The sequence below is a fragment of the Eleutherodactylus coqui genome, chromosome 2, assembly GCF_035609145.1.
Source record: "Eleutherodactylus coqui strain aEleCoq1 chromosome 2, aEleCoq1.hap1, whole genome shotgun sequence".
NCBI classification, from domain to species: Eukaryota; Metazoa; Chordata; class Amphibia; order Anura; family Eleutherodactylidae; genus Eleutherodactylus; species Eleutherodactylus coqui.
Window position 1 is genome coordinate 159,989,161 of NC_089838.1, and position 18,204 is coordinate 160,007,364.

An 18,204-nucleotide genomic window follows, 5' to 3' on the forward strand; every position below is an offset into this window, starting at 1 on the left:
TTTTCATTTTTCCATTGACATGGCCATATAAGGGCTTGTTTTTTGCGGGACAAGTTGTGATTTTTTAAACAGGGGGGAGGAAAAAAAGAAATGGGGAAAAAAGAAAAAAAGGGGCCATGTCATTAAGGGGTTAAATAATGTATTAACTTCCTACGATGCACACGGATACCACATGTGTGATTGTATTTTTGATTTTTTACAAAGTAAAGGGAGACAAGTGTTTTTATAATTTTTTAAATAATTTTTTAACTTTTTTTTTTTTTGTCCCTTTAGGGGACTTCCACAGGGACCCATCAGGACCCCTGATCACATTCCGGGGGTCCGGTGGTGACAGCCCTTTACATGCTGCAGTGACAGGCCTTTACATGCTGCAGTCACATAGACTGTAGCATGTAAAGGGTTAACACAGCAGAGATCGGAGGTTTTCTCTGATCTCTGCTGTAAGAGCTGGTACCTAGCTGTCCTCTGACAGCCAAGCACTAGCTCTTCCTGCCACAGAGACCATCGGCTTGCTTCTGACAAGCCGATGGTCTCTGTGGCAACCTGTAAACAAAGCAGGAGATTGCCGGCAGATCGGCAATATCTTCTGCTGGTTTTGCAAAGCCCTTGCTTTGTTCTCTGTGGGTCTGTGCAGGCAGAGCACACTGTCACAGCTTTTGGCATTGTGCTCTGCAGCTCCCATAGTGATACATAGCCCGGAAATCTTCCGGGCTATGTCGCTATGAGCAGTGGAGCTTGTCCCGGAAAATATCCGGGCGTGCCACTCAAGGGGTTAAAGGAGTGTTTGTGGAAAATATTCAACACAAATACATATATTACAGCTCTATGGTAAGTAGAAAAATTAGGTAACCCCACTCCTCCCATCTCCTTGCAACATATTAGTATCCCAAATTTCAGGTGTGGTATGATACTTCCCATATGAATTTTTAAGGAGACTTTGCAAATATGATTCAAATAAGACCTGAGTAGTCTCATTGGTAGGGTTTGAAATAAGTAGAGGTACTTAGGGAGAGGAGTCATTTTAAAGGGGTTCTGACATGAATAATGTTTTTATGCATTAGCAGCCATTCTTCCCTGGTCTGCGTAATGGACACAGGGAACCCAGGGTTTAATGGCTGTTAAAGCATAAAAACATGATACTTACTTTGTGTCCTGTTGTTGTTGACATAGGGGGGGGGGGGGGGTCATCTCCCGGCAGGCGCTGTTCTTCCTCTTCTTCCTCCACAAGCCGCACCGCTCCGGGATCGCGCGCATGCGTAGTGGAGAGGTGCCCTCTGACAGGAGTCAGGACGGGCCGCGTCTCCACTGCGCACGCGCAGAATCTCAGAGTTCATCCAGGACGGACGGGCCGCCCACAGCAAGCACTGCTTGTGACGTGCTTGCTGTGGGCGGCCCGTCCGTTAACCTCGGAAGTGGCTGACGGACGGAGCAGACCAGGAAGCGGTCATTTTGACCGCTCCTGCTCTGCTTCTACAAGCCACAGAAGAAGATGCCGGCTGGAAGGGACATGCCTGGCGATCGGTCCTGGCCAGGCAAGGTGAGTACAATTTTTTTTTTTTAGTGTCAGAACCCCTTTAAGGACATTTATCCTACCAAACTGTGAAAGTGTAAGAGTTAACCTATGTTTAGGTTTTGGATTACCTCAAGAATTTCAGCCTCAGTCACAATCTAGTGCATTTACCTCTTCATTCGGGATAGGATCAGGGGCATACCTAACTGGGTATGCTTCAACATTCCCGACAGGTTAAGTATAGAGTTTGCCTATATTACTGTTAGGGCTCTGGGTGTGGACCCACTGTGCTAATCAACCAAACCTGGGTTTTAGACTAGACCTGGTATAGCTGGCAGCTGATCCCAGTAATCAGAAGTATAGAAGCAGGCAAAACTCAGATGGGTAACTTGCCCTTAGCTAAGCAAGAAGACCCCTACCTATAAGTAGAGTAGGCATCCCGATAAGAATGACTTCGTGCTGCAACCTTGGGGCTGACTATCCCTGGCAGGAAACAGAACAGTGTACACAAAGCACAGAACACGATTGCCTACCACAGAATCGGGAACGATGCACAGACTGGATAAAAATAAACAAACGCACACAGGCTAAGGCATAAGGCTAAGGCTTCATTGCCGGTCATTTGTTCTTTCCTCCGGCGCTGCAGAGAGACGGTCGTCTTCAGGTACGTCTGTCTCCTTCCTGCAGTCACACGGGTGCATCGGCGCCGGTGTACGGATGCTGATGCGCCCGTGTGACTGAGCCCTAAGTGACCACACAATTTTGCCAGTGAACACTCTTAGACTAAATTCATGCAAGGGTTTTATTGTCGCTTTTTTGCAGCGATAAAACCGGCTGAAAATCGCAACCATCTGAGGCGATAATAGGATATCGCGGCCGAATACACCGGCCGATGTTTTGACATGATGGTCTTGACCTATCTTTTGGCCACGATCAGCAGGCGGCTCCCATCAGCATAGGAAGTTAGTGTAAAAATTTAATTTCATTATTTGAATTGTGCATATTTTACATTAAACTGGTTTGTCCTGGATAATCCTCTTTTGCTAGAAGGCTTTCCCCCCACCAAAAAAAGAATTATCACATGATATCTCATAGCAATCAGAAGTAATCTACAGGAGAACCCAATAGTTAGAGTTCAGTTACCTCAAGGCCCATTTACATGCAAAGATAATCTTTCAAACGATTGAAAGTTTTAGCGATCTTTTTGCATGAAATATTAATGGACACTAATGTTTATTATCTTATACACTTTATCATCTTCATTTGCATGTAAAAGGGCTTTCAGGAGCTGTTTGCAGAGTCCTACATGTGATTAGTCACACAGCTGCATTGTTCTGCTCAGGGCTGCCTGGCTCTCAAGGAGAACACAGCATGCAGTCTGTTGAAAGACACTTTATCTCTCTGTGGCTGTACCATGGATTTTAAGTTCACCTTAAAATCATCGTTCAGACAAAAAGTGCACGATAGCAGCGTTTACATGTAACGATTATTGCCCATTTTCGGTCATTTGAAAGAATTTTGAGCGATAATCGTTGCGCGTAAATGGGCCTTTACAGAGCTAACAGCCTAATTTAATTTTGTATGTGTTCCCACTTTGCATCTAACACTCAGCAAAGGTGCAGCTGAAACTGTACCATATGCAAATTGGCACAGTCTTCTGCATCCAAATCTAAATCTAATATGTGACAGATATGTTTGTGGTAAACAGTCACACCCCATGTAAATCCATCCTAATTGAATGCAGATAAAAGCAGTTTAATTGTAAATTAACATGCGGTATTGTAGCTAAAACATGTAATACAGCTTGGCCATTTCCAATCAAACTGTTTTTAGTTGCAGTCACTTAGATAATTGAATGCGCTGTGGTTTGAGCTGCACCGCAGCTGGTGTATGGGGGGAGCGCAAGGTGTGATCACAGCCTTAACACCCAAAGAAATCAATGGCCTGTGTATCTAATGAGCAGATGTGCCAAGATAGATAAATACACACAGAATAAGTAAGACACACAATAGTGTATAGAATCATTTATAATCCATAAATGACCTCATAATTTAATAGTTTACAATGAGTCAAATGAAATTAACCAGCTTATAATTTACACAAGAAAAATGCTCACAATATTTAAAAAGGTTTTAGTAATTATTGCAATAATTCTCTCCTGAGTTAGTCCTCTTTCAGGCGAGTGTATTTGGTCTGTGTTTTGTGAGCCTATGGCATTTGATTCAAACAGAAATGCATACGTGCATTATCAACTTTGTGATACCGGTAGATACTATGGTGATGCTGAGTGAGTGTGAGGTGTAGCGTGTAGTGATACACATGAGGGCATCACATCAAGTTAAGCTGTATATATACAGTCGGCAAATGCAGATCAGTATTAATACAAAACAATGGCAGCAAAAACTGGGGCAAAATACAGGTCAAGAATTAATTAACTTAACGCTGTTGCTGTTAATTTAAACGTTAATAGCAATACCAGGCTAAATATATCACAGAAGAAAGCCCAAAAATCTTTTCAGGGTCTCTGATGTAATACAATATAATGTCTTCTGTTTTTTTAATGCTTTGGAATATAGTAATTATTCAACCACAGGTAATTAGCATTCATCTACTAGATGTGTTTTTTTGGCACATAGCTTCTACAGGTGAGAAATTGCAAAAATGCAAAAAGTTATGGTAAAAAATGTTTGCAAAAGTCCAAAAAGTTATGGTAAAAATGTTCGCCCTTTTGTAGCACAGTAATTTCTCATATAACTAATAGATGGTGCTTTTCCATGTGTGTGAAAGTAACCTAAATATGTCTTCTTAGCCCTTATATAGATCACAGCCGTGAGAAGGCACTAACTATATAATTACGGTAAGACAGTGGTGAAGAATGCAGTATACATAATATAGAAAAGTGTGCTATCTGAATATAGGATGTGATGTGTATAAGGTAATATATAAACATACAAATATTTAATAGTTCTCAAAAAAGTATACACTAGAAAATATATAGTTGACAGTAATTTAATAGAATAATAGAATTATATCTTACAAAAGCAGCTCGTTATATAAAATTTTAAAAAATGGTACACTAACATTTTGCATTGCATAACGTCATACTTCAATGGTATCATCTATGGCTTTACATTTTATAAATATTACATTTTAAAAACTATTTATTATTCTAAGGGGACTTTGTCCTGAATGTTTTCAAACACAGCATTTATATATACACTACATTTATTTTTCCATAGTTTGTTAAAATATCTACATATATACATTAGAAATTATGTCCTACATAGGCCTAGTCCTACAAAGGGGTATTTAAATATGGGAGTGCTTAAAGTGCACCTATCATGAGTTCCATGAACTTTAATCATAAGCTTACAAGTGTCCGTGAACAAGATATCCATGGAATACCCTATTGGGTACTAAATGTCCCCTATGAAGCCATCTTTGGTTCGGTTCTTGTATTAGTAGAGATTAGTGAGTACCAAAACGCTCGGGTGCTCGTTATTCGAGTCGAGCTTTTTGTAATATTCAAGAGCTCTATTCGAGTAACGAACCCCAGTGAAGTCAATGGGGGACTCGAGCATTTTTGTATTGGACCCGCCGGGTGCCAAGCTCTCTCTCTCATATTGCTGGGGACGTGCGCATGCTGGCACGTCACAGCAGGAAGTGGTAATGCGGTGAGGCGTCAAAACGGGGAAGGGTCGAACTCGGCGTGGTACTCGCTTGGGTAACGAGCACCATTGAGTATGCTAATACTCGATCGATCATCAAGTTCGGACGAGCATGTTTGCTCAACTCTAGTTACAAGTAAAATGTATTTTAAAAGGTAGAACTAGAAAGCACGAGTATCTTCGATATTCTTACCCAAGTAAAATGAAACTACAGTATTTTCCTAATGTGTGTGTGGCCAGTCACAGGTTCATCACAAATTACACATACATATACTTTTACAAATACATGCAAGTTTTCATACAAAGTGAAGATTTGGAGAAAATCCTCACAATAGTCAACGTTCAGATAGCTTGCAGGCATCCAATAAAAAAAACTTGATATGGTATTGTAGATTATTTTGGTGGATGAGAACCTTAGGCCTGAAAGCTGCTTCTCACAGTCATATAGAATGAAAGACCTAAAATAACCAGTGTGGTATTTTCAAACTGTTTTGTAGACAGTAGTTCTTACACCGGTCTAGATGTGGTAACTTGCCATCTCACATTGCAGTAGTAAAAGCTGTCGTAGCCAGAGCTGTGCTGTTCACAATGGTAGGCGCCCAGGATGGATAAATGTTAAGATTAAACATTGGAATCGCCCATGTTGATATACACAGCATTACTACAAGGACTCCTAAAATATTGATGCCCAAACCAGCTTTTACCTAGACAACAAAAAAGAAACAATGGTAACGTTACATCACAAAATTTTGCAAGACGTAATTTGATTATTTCTTACTGCACACAAATAGCAAAAAAAAAGTGTTCTCAAGTGTTTTTTTTTTTTTTTGCATTATTTGTATAGGTACTTAGTTACTGTATACTTATAGGACAGGCGCTCTTTGAAAAAATGTCTATCTTGTTCGGAGCAAAAAAATACTAATCTATTCTCTCTCTCTTTCTCCCCCCCCCCCCCGCTCCGCTCACCCCGCAGCCCACCCGAGCCTGCTCGGATCACTAAGCAGTTACTCGAGAAGAGCGATGCTTGCTCGAGTAGCTACCTTACCTAGTAGGCTTGCTCATCTCTAGAGCTGACACATTGACTTGTAGAGGAGACTATTCTAGACATGTTCTGTGACTTGTGCACAGATAATGATAATTTTGCAGGGAGGGTTGTGGAGTAACAGCAAATCCCTGCTTGTGGATAGTGGATCCTGTGCTATCTACATGTAGGTGTTACCTTTCAGTGTGATGAAACACCAAAAATTCTTAAAAATGTGTTTGACAGAAAAATGTGATTTACATAATAGGTTATTTTCTGATGACCCCTTCCCTTTAAGATTTTTTTTCCTTTAAAACACAATGGACACCATATTTACTTACCATGTCTATGACCTGTAGATGACCATAGGAAAAGACAATAGCATTTGGTGGGTTTGCTACTGGAAGAAGGAAGGCGAAAGAGGTGCAAAGAGTTGTGGGAATGAGTATGTAGAGTGGATTCACATTTATTGCTTCAGCCTGTGTAATACATAACAAAAAAGAAAACAAATTAACATGACATTCATCATTTTAGCTGCTGTTGCACAGTTTTCAGTTATGTAAATTGTTTACATGCAATATTATTTTAATGTCATGCAATTAATTTTGATACCAATGTGTTTGAAGTTGATACAAGAGCTGAGATACTCACCAGTGGTGCTAATATGGGTAGGAATATTGTGATTGTTGCAGGATTACTGGCTACTTCAGTCACTGAGGTCACAATTATGCAAGCAATCAGCACAATAATCCATATCGGGAGTGAGCCAAGTGGAGTCATCTTATTTCCTATCCACTGAGAAAGTCCAGAGACCTTAAAAGTAGATTACATTATTATGAACCATAAATACTGCAATTTTTCTTAATTACTTCTAAGGTGTATCTGGCTCATTATCAGAAAAATAATGCATTGAGAGTAGTGATGAGCGAGCGTACTCGGAAAAGCACTACTCGCTCGAGTAATTTGCTTTATCCGAGTATCGCTGTGCTCGTCCCTGAAGATTCGGGTGCCGGCACGGAGCGGGGAGCTGCAGGGGAGAGCGGGGAGGAACGGAGGGGAGATCTTTCTCTCCCTCTCTCCCGCCCGCTCTCCCCTGCTCCCCGCTGCGACTCACCTGTCAGCCGCAGCGGCACCCGAATCTTCAGGGACGAGCACAGCGATACTCGGATAAAGCAAATTACTCGAGCGAGTAGTGCTTATCCGAGTACGCTTTCTCATCTCTAATTGAGAGGTATCGAAGTTAGGATAACTAATGTGTTGTGTAGAGAAAAATATGATGCTGGGATATTACAACTATGGGAACCTGGGTTTATGTATGTAAATATTAACGAGTTTAGGAATATGGCATAGTTTTAATCAATGAACTGAGGGATACAAGTGGAGAGAAAAATAGAATTAAGTCGAGAGTCTTGGTTTGGAAGTATTCATTTGGTTAATTTATTTCATTCTCTTTCTCTTCATTCATTTTTTCACAATATTATTTTGTACTAAAATAAGAACCTCCCGCCAAAAAAATCTTTCTGCAGCTTAAAAGTGGTGCATTTTATAGGCAATATAGCGTACTTTAGTCATTCCTAAGACAGACCAGGTTAATTTTTGTATGCACTTTTTAAATACTACAAACATTTTCTTACATTAATATCAATGTATTTCTGAATTTTTTAACGGCTACTATTTTATACTGTGTACCTGCCAAAAGGTCACAGAAATTCCTTGGGGAACATTCTACATAGAACACATTATTACACTACAGTTTTGCAGTTTTGATTACTTTCTAGGTTAGTTTTGAGTCACATTTATACAAAAAAGTGTGAATTTGTCACGTTTGCTATCACAAAGTATACTTTCTTCTTCCACAAGAATAGAAAAAAAAAACGTGGCACAATAAATGAGTTGTTATATCTTTAACATTTTAATGTTGGTCTAATCTGCTATTTACTGGCTGGAAAGTTGAAGTACAGAATATTGCATGCGCTTTAAGTGTTAGACGCTTGATGGAAGACGAAAGCGCACAAGTAAAGGTAAAGTTATTTGAGCCACACAGTTGACATATTGTATGTCAGAAAAACATGTGTACTTATTTTTTGAAAATTTATATAAATTTGCTCCTTTTTGTGGAGGGTTGAAGCTTAAAAGAACACTAAACCTTGAAATGATTGAAAGCAGGAAGAAACTTGCTCAAACTGTTTGTTGGGGTGTTTTACATGGACCAATAGTCGCCAGAGTAATCATGGGACTCAACAGGTCAAATGAGTTACTTGTCAGAATTAGAGATGAGCGAGCACCAAAATGCTCGGGTGCTCGTTACTCGGGACGAAATTATCGCGATGCTCGAGGGTTCGTTTCGAGTAACGAACCCCATTGAAGTCAATGGGCGACACGAGCATTTTTGTATGGGACCTATGCTCCGCTAAGGTTTTCATTTGTGAAAATCTGGGCAATTCAAGAAAGTGATGGGAACGACACAGCAACGGATAGGGCAGGCGAGGGGCTACATGTTGGGCTGCATCTCAAGTTCCCAGGTCCCACTATTAAGCCACAATAGCGGCAAGAGTGGGCCCCCCCCTCCCAACAACTTTTACTTCTGAAAAGCCCTCATTAGCAATGCATACCTTAGCTAAGCACCACACTACCTCCAACAAAGCACAATCACTGCCTGCATGACACTCCGCTGCCACTTCTCCTGGGTTACATGCTGCCCAACCCCCCCCCCCCCCCGCACGACGCAGTGTCCACACACCAAAGTGTCCCTGCGCAGCCTTCAGCTGCACTCATGCCACATCACCTTCATGTCTATTTATAAGTGCGTCTGCCATGAGGAGGAACCGCAGGCACACATTGCAGAGGGTTGGCACGGCTAGGCAGCGACCCTCTTTAAAAGGGGCGGGGCGATAGCCCACAATGCTGTACAGAAGCAATGAGGAATATAATCCTTTGCCACTGCCATCAGGAGCTGCACACGTGGGCATAGCAATGGGGAACCTATGTGCCACACACTATTCATTCTGTCAAGGTGTCTGCATGCCCCAGTCAGACCGCGGTTTTTTATAAATAGTCACAGGCAGGGACAACTCCGCAATGGGAATTCCGTGTGCATCCACAGCATGGGTGGCTCCCTGGAACCCACCGGCTGTACATAAATGTATCCCATTGCAGTGCCCATCACAGCTGAGGTAACGTCAGATTAAATGCAGGTGGGCCTCGGCCCACACTGCATGCCCCAGTCACACTGGGGTTCTTTAGAAGTGGACACATGCAGTTACAACTCCCTGTGGACCCACAGCATGGGTGGGTGCCAGGAAGCCACTGGCGGTACATAAATATATCCCATTGCATTGCCCATCACAGCTGAGGTAATGTCATGTTAAATGCAGGTGGGATTCGGCCCACACTGCATGCCCCAGTCAGACTGGGGTTCTTTAGAAGTAGACACATGCAGTTACAACTCCCTGTGGACCCACAGCATGGGTGGCTCCCTGGAACCCACCGGCGGTACATAAATATATCCCATTGCAGTGCCCAGCACAGCTGATGTAACGTTAGCTTTAATGCAGGTGGGCAAAAAATTAATTGGATTACACTGTAGGCGAGGGCCCCAAAAAATTGGTGTACTAACAGTACTAATGTACGTCAGAAAAATTGCCCATGCCCAACCAAGAGGGCAGGTGAAACCCATTAATCGCTTTGATTAATGTGGCTTAATTGGTAACTAGGCCTGGAGAAAGCCCAGTTAAAATAGAAATTGGTTCAGGTGAAAGTTTCAACGCTTTAATGAGCATTGAAACGTATAAAAATTGTTTACAAAAATTATATGACTGAGCCTTGTGGGCCTAAGAAAAATTGCCCGTTCGGCGTGATTACGTTAGGTTTCAAGAGGAGGAGCAGCAGGAGGAGGATGCATATTATACACAGATTGATGAAGCTAAAAGGTCCACGTTTTTGATGGTGATAGACAACAATGCTTCCATCCGCGGGTGCAGCCTACGTATTGCTTAGGTATCGCTGCTGTCCGCTGGTGGAGAAGAGAAGTCTGGGGAAATCCAGGCTTTGTTCATCTTGATGAGTGTAAGCCTGTCGGCACTGTCGGTTGACAGGCGGGTACGCTTATCTGTGATGATTCCCCCAGCCGCACTAAACACCCTCTCTGACAAGACGCTAGCCGCAGGACAAGCAAGCACCTCCAGGGCATACAGCGCGAGTTCAGGCCACGTGTTGGGCTTCGACACCCAGTAGTTGTAGGGGGCAGAGGCGTCACGGAGGACGGTTGTGCGATCGGCTACGTACTCCCTCACTATCCTTTTACAGTGCTCCCGCCGACTCAGCCTTGACTGGGGAGCGGTGACACAGTTTTGCTGGGGAGCCAGAAAGCTGTCAAAGGCCTTAGAGAGTGTTCCCCTTCCTGTGCTGTACATGCTGCCTGATCTCTGCGCCTCCCCTGCTACCTGGCCCTCGGAACTGTGCCTTCGGCCACTAGCGCTGTCGGATGGGAAGTTTACCATCAGTTTGTCCGCCAGGGTCCTGTGGTATAGCATCACTCTCGAACCCCTTTCCTCTTCTGGTATGAGAGTGGAAAGGTTCTCCTTATACCGTGGGTCGAGCAGTGTGTACACCCAGTAATCCGTAGTGGCCAGAATGCGTGTAACGCGAGGGTCACGAGAAAGGCATCCTAACATGAAGTCAACCATGTGTGCCAGGGTACCTGTACGCAACACATGGCTGTCCTCACTAGGAAGATCACTTTCAGGATCTTCCTCCTCCTCTTCCTCCTCCTCCTCCTCCTCCTCCTCAGGCCATACACACTGAAAGGATGACAGGCAAGGAGCATGGGTACCCTCAGCAGTGGGCCAAGCTGTCTCTTCCCCCTCCTCCTCATCCTCCTCATGCTCCTCCTCCTCCTCCTCAACACGCTGAGATATAGACAGGAGGGTGCTCTGACTATCCAGCGACATACTGTCTTCCACCGGTTCTGTTTCCGAGCGCAAAGCGTCTGCCTTTATGCTTTGCAGGGAACCTCTCAAGAGGCATAGCAGAGGAATGGTGACGCTAATGATTGCAGCATCCCCGCTCACCATCTGGGTAGACTCCTCAAAGTTTCCAAGGACCTGGCAGATGTCTGCCAACCAGGCCCACTCTTCTGTAAAGAATTGAGGAGGCTGACTCCCACTGCACCGCCCATGTTGGAGTTGGTATTCCACTATAGCTCTACGCTGCTCTTAGAGCCTGGCCAACATGTGGAGTGTAGAGTTCCACCGTGTGGGCACGTCGCACAGCAGTCGGTGCACTGGCAGATGAAACCGATGTTGCAGGGTGCGCAGGGTGGCAGCGTCCGTGTGGGACTTGCGGAAATGTGCGCTGAGCCGGTGCACCTTTCCGAGCAGGTCTGACAAGCGTGGGTAGCTTTTCAGAAAGCGCTGAGCCACCAAATTAATGACGTGGGCCAGGCATGGCACGTGTGTGAGGCTGCCGAGCTGCAGAGCTGCCACCAGGTTACGGCCGTTGTCACACACGACCATGCCCGGTTGGAGGCTCAGCGGCGCAAGCCAGCGGTCGGTCTGCTCTGTCAGACCCTGCAGCAGTTCGTGGGCCGTGTGCCTCTTCTCTCCTAAGCTGAGTAGTTTCAGCACGGCCTGCTGACGCTTGCCCACCGCTGTGCTGCCACGCCGCGCGACACCGACTGCTGGCGACGTGCTGCTGCTGACACATCTTGATTGCGAGACAGAGGTTGCGTAGGAGGAGGAAGAGGAGGGTGGTTTAGTGGAGGAAGCATACACCGCCACAGATACCACCACCGAGCTGGGGCCCGCAATTCTGGGGGTCGGTAGGACGTGAGTGGTCCGAGGCTCTGACTCTGTCCCAGCCTCCACTAAATTCACCCAATGTGCCGTCAGGGAGATATAGTGGCCCTGCCCGCCTGTGCTTGTCCACGTGTCCGTTGTTAAGTGGACCTTGGCAGTAACCGCGTTGGTGAGGGCGCGTACAATGTTGCGGGAGACGTGGTCGTGCAGGGCTGGGATGGCACATCGGGAAAAGTAGTGGCGACTGGGAACTGAGTAGCGCGGGGCCGCCGCCGCCATCATACCTTTGAACGCCTTCGTTTCCACAAGCCTATACGGCAGCATCTCCAGGCTGATAAATTTGGCTATGTGCACGCTTAACGCTTGAGCGTGCGGGTGCGTGGCGGCGTACTTGCACTTGCGCTCCAACACTTGCGCTAGCGTCGGCTGGACGGTGCGCTGAGAGACATTGGTGGATGGGGCCGAGCACAGCGGAGGTCAGGGTGTGGGTGCAGGCCAGGAGACGGTAGTGCCTGTGTCCTGAGAGGGGGGTTGGATCTCAGTGGCAGGTTGGGGTACAGGGGGAGAGGCAGCGGTGCAAACCGGAGGCGGCGAACGGCCTTCGTCCCACCTTGTGGGGTACTTGGCCATCATATGTCTGCGCATGCTGGTGGTGGTGAGGCTGGTGGTGGTGGCTGCCCGGCTGATCTTGGCGCGACAAAGGTTGCACACCACTGTTCATCGGTCGTCTGCACTCTCAGTGAAAAACTGCCAGACCTTTGAGCACCTCGGCCTCTGCAGGGTGGCATGGCGCGAGGGGGCGCTTTGGGAAACAGTTGGTAGATTATTCGGTCTGGCCCTGCCTCTACCCCTGGCCACCGCACTGCCTCTTCCAACCTGCCCTGCTGCTGCACTTGTCTCCCCCTCTGAAGACCTGTCCTCAGTAGGCGTAGCAAACCAGGTGTGGTCAGTCACCTCATCGTCCTGCTGCTCTTCCTCCGAATCCTCTGTGCGCTCCTCCCTCGGACTTACTCCAATTACTACTACCTGAGTGATAGACAACTGTGTCTCATCGTCATCGTCCTCCTCACCCACTGAAAGCTCTTGAGACAGTTGCCGGAAGTCCCCAGCCTCATCCCCCGGACCCCGGGAACTTTCCAAAGGTTGGGCATTGGTCACGACAAACTCCTATGGTGGGAGAGGAACCATTGCTGGCCATTCTGGGTAGGGGCCCGGGAACAGTTCCTGGGAGTCTGCCTGCTCCTCAGAATGTGTCATTGTAATGGAGTGAGGAGGCTGGGAGGAAGGAGGAGCAGCAGCAAGAGGATTCAGAGTTGCAGCAGTGGACGGCGCAGAACTCTGGGTGGTCGATAGATTGCTGGATGCACTTTCTGCCATCCACGACAGGACCTGCTCACACTGCTCATTTTCTAATAAAGGTCTACCGCGTGGACCCATTAATTGTGAGATTAATGTGGGGACGCCAGAAACGTGCCTCTCTCCTAATCCCGCAGCAGTCGGCTGCGATACACCTGGATCAGGAGCTCGGCCTGTGCCCACACCCTGACTTGGGCCTCCGCGTCCTCGCCTGCGTCCACGTCCTCTAGACCTACCCCTACCCCTCAGCATGCTGTATTACCAGTAGTGCAGAAACAGAACGCTGTAATTAAATGTGCCGCTTATTGGCCTGTGGTTGGAGGCTGACTTCCCTTACAGAACGCACAGCAGAGCCAGGAAACAATTTTGCGCACGCCTGTAGTGAGACGTAGGTGCGTATGACTGAGCTAGTGGAATTCACAGCGCAGAAGCAGTCAAGTGGCCAAAGGCCAGTAGTAGGCCTTAAGTATTTTGCTTCTATTTTTTTTAAATGCTGAGCTGATACAGCAGACAGATACTGTAGGCAGTGTATAATATTATGTATACTGTTTCCCTCTGGTGGGATGACAGCGCTGATGTAACAGAGACAGCAGATCCAGGAAACAATTTTGCGCAAGCCTGCTGTAACGCTTAGCTGCGTATAATTTAGGACTACAACCCCCAGCAGATAGATACTGTAGGCAGCGTATAATATTATGTATACTGTTTCCCTCTGGCGGGATGATGGCGATCATGTAACAGAGACAGCAGATCCAGGAAACAATTTTGCGCAAGCCTGCTGTAACGCTTAGCTGCGTATTAATTAGGACTACAACCCCCAGCAGATAGATACTGTAGGCAGCGTATAATATTATGTATACTGTTTCCCTCTGGCGGGATGACAGCGCTGATGTAACAGAGACAGCAGATCCAGGAAACAATTTTGCCCAAGCCTGCTGTAACGCTTAGCTGCGTATTAATTAGGACTACAACCCCCAGCAGATAGATACTGTAGGCAGCGTATAATATTATGTATACTGTTTCCCTCTGGCGGGATGACGGCGATCAATTTTTTGGAAAAAGCCCACTACGTATATAGCCTGAATATCTCTTTCCCTGCCTCACCAGTACTGCCCCTATACTCTGTACAATGACTGCAGACTGCGGACGCAATGCTCTGCATGGCCGATATACAAAAAAAAAAATTGTGCAACGCTGCTAAAAGCAGCCTCAACAGTACTGCACACGGTCAGATGTGGCCCTAAGAAGGACCGTTGGGGTTCTTGAAGCCTAAAATAACTCCTAACGCTCTCTCTATAGCAGCAGCACCAGCAGCAGCACTTTCCCTGAGCTATGTCAGAATGCATCTGTGGCGAGCCGCGGGAGGGGCCAATTTATATACTCGGGTGACACCTGATCTCGCCAGCCACTCACTGCAGGGGGGTGGTATAGGGCTTGAACGTCGCAGGGGGAAGTTGTAATGCCTTCCCTGTCTTTCTATTGGCCAGAAAAGCGCGCTAACGTCTCAGAGATGAAAGTGAAAGTAACCCGAACATCGCGTGGTACTCGCCTCTAGTAACGAGCATCTCGAACACGCTAATACTCGAACGAGTATCAAGCTCGGACGAGTACGTTCGCTCATCTCTAGTCAGAATCACTTGTTTTTTAGCCCACCTAAAAGCTAAGCAACTGTTGACCCATGTAAAAGGGGAAGTTCAGCCATGAGTGACTGCCTGTTTACTCTGAATGGAGGAGGGTGACCGGAAGAGATCTCCAGTGTGCGCAGCCTCTGATCAGTTAGCGATAATCATTGGCATGACTATTCAGCGCTTAAGCACCTGATGGTTGTCCTGTGTAAAGCCACACTTAGGCTTTACTTACACGACCATATATATGCCGCTATTTAGCGGCGTCAGAAAAAAAATAAGGCAAAATCACGACCATCTGAAGTAATGGATTCCAATGTATTCATTCAGATAAATTATTTTTGGCTACTAAAAAAACAAGCCTGGAGAAATAGCACATCGGCAACCATTTTTGGTTGCTGAGTTTATACGATGTGTCCAAAGATACTTCATGTCCTATCTTTTGCCGAGATACGCTGTAAGCTCCCATAAACTCCTATCGAAGCTGAAAAAAGAGAGGGTGGTGGTGGTGGTGGTGGTGGTGGGGGGGGGGGGGTTACCTGCGTCCAAGGCTTGGAAAAGAAGACAGCTGGCTCTATTTAAGCATAAGTAATCATTTTGCTGAGCACTGTGACCAATCAGAGGCAGCCTGCGCTCACCCAATCAGAGGTAGCCCTTTCAGCAGGCAGGGATTTTTAAATCCCCACCTGTTGAATGCACTTCAAAGCAGCTCAGGAGGACAAGCGCCTGAGCCCCGGCAGCAGTGGAGAGGGGAGTATATAGTTTTTTATTTTTTTACACATTCTAGGAATGATTTTCAGGGAAGGGCTTATATTTAAAGCCCTTTCCCAAAAATCACTGCAGGGGTTGCCGGCAGCCTATTGCTTTCAATGGGGTTGCAGAAGCGCCGGCCCCATTGAAAGCAATGGGAGAAGATTGTGCTCCTGTGCCACAGCTGTGACAGCTGTGGCAGGGGAATTCTTCATCCCAACGGGGAGTCCACTTATCACTGGACACTGTGACAATGCTGTCACATTATTCAGTGATGTGGAGACTCCCCATGGAAATGAAGAAATCCTCGGCCACAATTTATTAAAGTAATGCATTATTTACCCCGCACAGTGAATGCCGTCCGAAAAAAAAAAAATCAAGAATGCCAGAAATGCGTTTTTTTGATCACCCTGTCTCCAATGAAAAAATAATAAAAAGCAATCAAGAAGTCATATGTATTCAAAAATGTACCAACGGTAACTATAGGACACACCGCACAAAATGAGCCTTCACACAACTATGTCAACGGAAAAATAAAGTTATTGTGCGCAGAAGATGGAAACAAAAAATTTTTTTTTTTAGATATTTAATTTTTTAAAATTAAGTAGTACAGTGAAAAAAAACTGTACAAGTTTGGTATCGTAGTAATCATACTGACCCATAGAATAAAGTTATCGTGTCATTTTTGTTGCAGTTTATGCGCCGTAGAAACAAGATGCACCAAAAGATGTCATGTTGTCTTTTTTCCATTTCTCTCTACTTAAAATTTGTAAAAAGTTTTTCAGTACATTATATGGTATATCAACCCTTTGCAATCCAATTTTGAATTCAGGGTTTCCTAGGGTTTTTTCCTCTTTCTGCCATTATACAATTGCGCCACCTCCTGGCTAGAGCCAGTAATATACAGTAAGAATACCCTGCCGGACATCTTCCGACATCGGAGCTGTACAGCCTTCAATCAGAATGTCTTTAGACGTCAGACAGTGGATTGGAAAGGGTTAAATAGTACCATTGAAAAATAGAACTCGTCCCGCAAAAAACAAGCCCTCATACAGTTAGATCGATGGATAAATAAAGAAGTTACAATTTTTTAAAAGGGCGGAGGAAAAAACAAAATTAGAAAAAAAAGCTTTCTCCCTAAGGGGTTAAGGAAAGAATTAAGGGGACTTATTTTCATTCTTTATGCATTTTTTATGTTTATTGTCCCTAAAGTGAATAGCTACACTAGAACAGCAGTTTTAGGATTTTTTTTACCCTCTAAACAGATTAATTTTTAAATATATTTTATAGCATTAATATCTATCAATACACAACAAATTACCTGCATAGATATACATTTAGAAGATAACATTCTGGCCACTAGAAGGAGCATAGGGGATTAGGGCAGAATTTTGAAACAAAAATGACTCTACAATAAGGGGTGGACATTCACCTTGAAGGGGTTGAGAGCTGCAAAAAATGAAGCAACAAATATGCTAAAGTAAAAAAGAAAGGGTAATCAATTCTACAATCCACACCCGATCCAGTGCAGATGCTCCAGTAGTCCCCTACCAGTCTTTGATTATAAGCTGACAGTGATGATGTGCTGTAATGGCATGTGACTATGGCAGCCAATCACTGGCAGCGGTGGTTACATGTCATATTTACTGGCATCACTGCTAAGATAAGGATATCACACACTTTGATGAACCAATCCTTTCCTATACATGTGGGGTGTCTTATGATAAGCATGGGTTAGTGGTGTAGATGTGAATCATATGGTGGCATTGTTGAAATAGACTGCACTGCTTCCTTTACCTCACATCCTTCAGCTAGTGCAAATCCACCACCAACAAGAATTCCAATATCCCATGGCATGCAGGCTTGAAATTCCTTCCATGTAATCAGTGGGGCATAATCAAAAGACTCTAGAATAAAGTAAAATTGGATTAATTACATTTGCTCAGTGATCTTTTTAGATACTTTAATTTTATCTTTCCAGCCTTCTTTTTCTTATTATTCTAATGCATCCCAGTGGGTTGTCCAATAAAGTAATCACTGAACTTCCCACTCTATGACAAGCTATGAGTAAGAAACAATTTCTATGTAACATAATAAAGCTGAAACTTTTCTACTGATTCTATCTGAGTGCTAGATTAAGGCCCAATGTCCACGGGCGGGTTTGATTCGCGAAACCTGCACAGGACACCTGCAAATCAGGACACGCATAGGGAAGCATGGGTGTCCGCAAATCAATTAAAGCATGCGGATTTGTTTTGTGGACCTTTTTGGTACAGAAAACAAATGCAGCATGCTCCATTTTTCGGCAGATTCCGCAGGGACGGCTTCCATTGGCAGGGAAATGCAGGTAAATAAGGCTCACTGGCTGCGGGTAGGGCTGGATTTCGTGTGGAATCCCCTACACGGAATCCGACCCACTCGTGGACATGAGACCTTGTGTATACACCAACAAAATATTGGTGCATGGTTTCTAAAAAAG

The 18,204-nt window shown here is 45.1% G+C and overlaps 1 protein-coding gene across 2 annotated transcripts in view; it reads right to left on the bottom strand.

The window, feature by feature from the left end:
* Positions 1-4,773: 4,773 nt before the first annotated feature.
* SLC13A1 (solute carrier family 13 member 1) overlaps positions 4,774-18,204 on the bottom strand; it is a 66,105-nt gene continuing 52,674 nt past the window's right edge. For both annotated transcript variants that reach the window (XM_066589889.1, XM_066589888.1), the window contains exons 13-16: positions 17,523-17,632; positions 6,851-7,012; positions 6,541-6,678; positions 4,774-5,882 (exon numbers count right to left, since the gene is read on the bottom strand). In XM_066589889.1, coding sequence (XP_066445986.1) covers positions 5,718-5,882; positions 6,541-6,678; positions 6,851-7,012; positions 17,523-17,632 — 575 coding nt within the window. In that variant the 3' untranslated portion in view covers positions 4,774-5,717. The remainder of the gene's footprint in view (positions 5,883-6,540; positions 6,679-6,850; positions 7,013-17,522; positions 17,633-18,204) is intronic.